We start from the raw sequence: 5,293 nt of genomic DNA, 5'->3' as shown, positions 1-5,293 counted from the left end.
TTCGCTGCTTCTCTCGCACTCTCACTCAGTCTCTGGCAGTTTGGTAAGTTCATCTAGTTGTTAAATATTAAACATTTTTCACAGCCCCCATCCCCCCACACTGCTGCAGTGTGGCATATTGTGCGCAGTGCAGCACATTTAATCGTGTTAAACATTTTATACACGACTTCTGCCTTGCTGACCAGACCAGGCTTGCTTCATGGCTTTGTTTTTTTTATGGTTTTGGGCTGCCAGCAGCAAAACCTTTTTGCGGTTGTCATAATTGTAATTTTGGTCACTGCAGGCTGCAGCAGCAGCAGCAGCAGCAACAGCAACTGAGAGTGCATGAATTTATGATGACCCCCCCTGCTCAGTTATAGTTATAGCCAGGGGAGCCATATATATATATTTGAATTTATGTAAATTCTCATTGCAAAACTGGTCAAAAGACTCAATGCAAATTGAGAGACGCCACTTAGTGTGTTGGCAAAAGTTTGTTGTTTTCTCTCTGTGCTTTAATGGAAGGCAAAAGTTTCGATTTGCTGTCAAAGCTAAGTGCTTGAGGTTTGTCTATGGAAATTTATAGGGAGCACACAAACCAGATTTGTTTAACGAACCATTGACAAACCCATTGCGTGTCGCAGACAAGTTTTCAATCCTGCAGTTTGTATTGTTCAAATTGACAATGGGAAACATTTCAATTAAAAGCCAACGTATAAATAATTCTATATTATGTATACGCCATAGTAATAATAAAAATAAATTGCTAATGATTAATTAATGATAATTAGAGTTTGCAAAACTGTTTGATCAATTACAAAATTATGCAAAGCTTTAATTTCTTTATAAAATTGCTTCAGATGCAGTGCACTAAAAATTTTAATTTAAGATGCTAATGCATCTTTTATATAAGATAATTTTACTATATTATTTTTCTACTTTACAGGCAGCTACGTCAATCTCTTTAAATGAAATCATCAACTGAAACATGGATTTTATGAATGTTGTTTAATGTTTAGTTCAATGCGGGCAAACAAATGAGCAAAATTTAAATTTTCTTCAAGCTATTGGCAACTCCATCGACTTGCAACTGCTGCTTGGCCAATTGCAGCGCCTCCTGCTGCTTCTGGGACAGGCTAATGCGTTGCACAGCCTGCGCGTCAGACTCGATTTGCTGCACCACTTGCAACATGCGACGCCCACTGGGACTATGCGGCAGTATAAGCTGCAATTGAAAGGCATAAGCTATAAGCGTGACTATGTAGGGGAAATTGAAGTTGTGTTCGCCCAGGATTTGTGGATGCTGAGCCTGGAATAGTTCACACATATAGTCGTAGGCAATTTGCGCACACTTGGCGTCCTTGGAGATGGGCAGCCAGGAGAACCAGGCGGCTATAAGCTCATCCAGATTGCCCAGATCCTTGTTGTTGTGCTTGAGTATTTGAGTGAAGGCAGCTATGGCCGGCTCTGTGATATGCAAATTGGCCTCGTTCTGCGCATCCGGCTGCATGACAATGGCCATGAGCTGTGGCACGAACAGCACAAAGGCCGAGGCAAACTGATTGCCGCCGTGCTGAGCGAGCAGCGCGCAGCCGCATATGGCTTGCTTGCTGGTCTCTGGCTCATGCTCCTGCATATTCTGCAGCAGCGCAGCAACCAAAATCTCGCTATACTTGCCGCAGGCAGTGCCGCAATGCTCAATGAGGTCGTTGAATATGCTTAGGCCCCAGCAGCGCAGCGGATACGGACGCGCTGGCTCCAGCAGCTTGAGCAGCTGTGGCGCCAGCTGCTGAAAATGTGGCAGAAACTGCTCCTTATAGAGTCCAAACAGAGCATGCAGTATGCCTATGAGCTTGGGCATAATATCAAAGTCCACTTGCTCCTCATTGGCTGCCTGCAGCTCCGCATCCAGTGCATCGTTCATTTCGTCGCCCAGCTCAAGCGAAGATATCGAATCGGTGCCGCGCATGGAGCACTCATCTTCAGAGGAGTACTGCGCATCAGTTAGACACAGCTGCAGCTTGGGCTGCCAGTGCGCCAGCAGAAAGCGCTGCACTATCGCCAGCAGCTGCTGCAGCGTCTGCTCATCCAAACTGCGCGGCGGCAGCAGCGCCAGGCATTGGCTCAGCGTATGCAGCAGCTCGGACTGCACATCCCTGGCAGGATCAACGCTTATAGCGTTAATAAGCTTCGGTCCCAGCTGCAGCCACATGCGTTGCAAGCTCTCTGCGCCTTGCTGCTTGCCACACTCGAGCAGCTGCGTCATAGCTTCTGCTGCTGCTGAGCGCACATAGTCGTGGAAGTAAAACTTCAACGCCGGCAGCAGCAGCTGCATGGCGTGCTCCACTTGCTGTGGATAGTGCTGCTTCAGCTCGCCAAAGCAATAGAGCAGCATCTCGCAAGCTGCCTCCTCCAGCTCATCGCAGCCGCTCAGCAGCGCATGCTGCGATTTGTCCAGCACTGGGCCCATGACCAGCGGCAAAAACTGCTCGAACTGCTTGCCGCAAATCATGGCAATATGCGCCAGCAAATCCAACACATACTCCGTCTGCTCATCGTCGTGCGTCTGCATCACACGCTGCATTATCTGCTCCCCAGTGCTGCCGTCGCCCATCAAACTATCGCGATCCACAGCCAGCGCTATGCGCGAGACGGCCTCACTGGCATCCACTGCAGCTGACCAGCTTGCGGCGGCTCAGCTCAACATTGCTGCTCAGAAACTGCAGACGACGGCGGAAAATGCGCGCCTCTCGTATATTCAAGCTCAGCTTCACTAATCTGGCGACGCACTGCAGCCGTCGAGCTCACAAAGCAGCGACTCAGCAGCAAGGCGTTGAACTCACGCATGTCGGCAGTTTGCTCATCATCGAAAATGTTGCACAGCAAATGTTGCACCTTCTCCTGCAGCGGCAGCTTTCTAAATCCCAGCTCAGCCTCTTTGCGTACTGCAGCGTCCTGTGAGCTCAAAGCGTTTAGCAGCTTTTCAAATTCAATATTATCTTGTGTTGCAGCCATGGCCATAAATATATTTAAGAATATTCTGAGCGCTTCAGTTTAAGTTTAAATGTCTTGGTGCTGTGTAGTCTACGAGTCGAGTTGTTGTGTATAAAGAAATGCTTTGGAAATGTTTCCTTGAGCGTAACTTTTGAAGCAACGATTGCTGTGCTAAACATTTGGCATCAGCTCAAAACATAAAAGTAAAAAATATAAAATAAGCCATTTACATTGCTATATATATATATATATATATATATATATATATATATATATATATAAATATAAATCGTATTTAACATTGGCAAGCAATGGAACAAAAAGTAAACAATATCAAATCAAATATCAAACATCAATAACGTAACGGAGCGAAATTCACTTGAATTCAGCAACAACAACAAAAATGTATTAAATGCATATAATATATGCAATATATATTATACAATATTTTTTATTGCCAACGTACATCAATATTGTATTTATATTATTTATTATATTTATATTTTATTTTATATATTTATTGTATTTATACTATTAACTGTCGAATAAAAAGAATGAAACAGAAAACTCAATGTGTTCTTATTGCTAGAGAGAGGAAATTGTTTTTCAGCGTTGTGTATTCTCTAAGTTACAGATAGCAGTGAATAACGCAGAAACAAACAGAGTTGGTTTACTCCACTCTCAATCTTCTCCAAGGAGATTAGACTGCTCACATTTTAGATCCACTTAGTTGCACTCTGACGAGTCCTTTGCTCGCGCTTCTACGCGCACTAAGGCAATGTCCTCTCTCTAAATGTCTTGCCTTCTAATAAGATTGCAATGCACACTTATTGGCTAATAAGCGAACGCCACTTGCAACTGTAGAAACAAAAAGAATTACATCAATAGCAAATGATTGTTACATCAAAATCAAACGGTTGCGTTGCTCAAACTTTGAGAGACTATTACTCAGCTAAAAAGCCATCGGATTCAACTGCTTTATACCATCTTAATGTAAGTGTTGAAAATGCAATTAAATTGAGTACAAGCATATATTTATCGAAGTTATAAACAAACGCGTGAATAAGCAAGACAACTTTCAGTGTAATATCACGTTTTGAAAGCCTGCAATTCAGCGAAATGGCGTCCGATTTCAGAGTTTCATGCCTTGTTAGACTCGTGAGATGCATGAGAATAAAACTGCAAATTCAAACATGGAAAGTTCTACGAATTCGTAATTTGTGGCAAAAAGTGGATTGAAAAATATTAAATTTAAATTTAAATTTTTGACCCTAAAGATGATGCCCGAATCTATCATTTTCATTAATAACACTTATCAAATATTGAGAGGCAATAATCTCAGAAAAAAAAAAAATCGGAATTGAAGAAGTTAAATTTTAGGCTTAATTTACCCTAATGAGATAGCTAAATAAAATATTAGCTGTATTCGTGTTCGGTCAGTAAAAAATTGTTTTTGAAATATCTCATCGGCAAACAAAACAATGGCTGAAGAGGACTTTTGTTAAATATTCAGACTTTGACAAAGACTAACTCAGCTATACAAAAAAACGAATCACATATTGCATTTATACGTCATATATTGGTGGAATGACACAATTAAAATGAGTATAAGAGTCATATGATATCAAAAATTATTTGAGACCGATATATATCATGAATAAATTGAGCAAAACAAAATATTTGTTGCTTGACTCTTATCGCACTGTTGATAAGCGATAACAGGTTCGATATTCAAAACTCATTCGCGGATCTAGATGCATTGAGACATGAAAACTGCATTTCACAACTTGGGGAAGTCTAAGATTTTCGAATTATTGGCAAAAATGAAGCAGAAAATTAAAAGTTAGCAAAATCGCGACACATAATCAAGTGCAACTTTGTTTTTTGGAGGCCATCGATACGATCACTAGAGCAATAATCATTTCAATTAAACGAAAGTTTAGTTTGGAGTACAGCAATAGAGCAGCAGGCGCTACGACTCTAAGAAATTATACATACAAAATCAAAATATCTTTCAGTGCGATATGCATTACAAGTCCACTTTAGAGTTAATTTCATTGTATGTGTGTTTGCGTGTGTGTGTGTGTGTCATGTGTGTTAAATGTGCAAAGCAAAATTTGGTTAGTATAAGTTGTGAGATGTAAGATTTATTTGGTCAACGCAGTCATGCAATTATTTTTTGGCATACATTGTCAAATTGGATCTGCTTGCTGTGCTTTCACTGTTGACTGAGCATATTTCACAATTTGTACGGTCAATGTTTATTTCATTTAGAACGCAAAACAATTCACCAGAGCTTAGATATGAACTTAAATTAAAA

The 5,293-nt window shown here is 41.1% G+C and overlaps 1 protein-coding gene across 1 annotated transcript; it reads right to left on the bottom strand.

Moving 5' to 3' along the window:
• Window positions 1-1,027: 1,027 nt before the first annotated feature.
• On the bottom strand, window positions 1,028-2,994 carry LOC108595590 (importin-5-like). The gene is made up of 3 exons (XM_033293807.1): window positions 2,754-2,994; window positions 2,270-2,655; window positions 1,028-2,179 (listed from the first exon to the last, which is right to left on the bottom strand). Exons 1-3 carry the CDS (start codon window positions 2,992-2,994, stop codon window positions 1,028-1,030), a joined length of 1,779 nt encoding a protein of 592 aa, XP_033149698.1.
• Window positions 2,995-5,293: the final 2,299 nt, after the last annotated feature.

The sequence above is a fragment of the Drosophila busckii genome, chromosome 2L (assembly GCF_011750605.1).
Source record: "Drosophila busckii strain San Diego stock center, stock number 13000-0081.31 chromosome 2L, ASM1175060v1, whole genome shotgun sequence".
Lineage (NCBI taxonomy): Eukaryota > Metazoa > Arthropoda > Insecta > Diptera > Drosophilidae > Drosophila > Drosophila busckii.
This window is presented reverse-complemented; position numbering and strand designations above follow the sequence as displayed.

Excerpts from the sequence above, each read along its gene's own strand:
- LOC108595590 (XM_033293807.1), bottom strand. The coding sequence starts at position 2,994 with ATGGCTGCAACACAAGATAATATTGAATTTGAAAAGCTGCTAAACGCT. Across the intron at positions 2,656-2,753 it reads TGCAGTGCGTCGCCAGATTA|CTGCAGTGGATGCCAGTGAG; the intron begins GTGAAGCTGAGC and ends CAAGCTGGTCAG. Across the intron at positions 2,180-2,269 it reads AGTTTTACTTCCACGACTAT|CTGGGACCGAAGCTTATTAA; the intron begins GTGCGCTCAGCA and ends ATGTGGCTGCAG.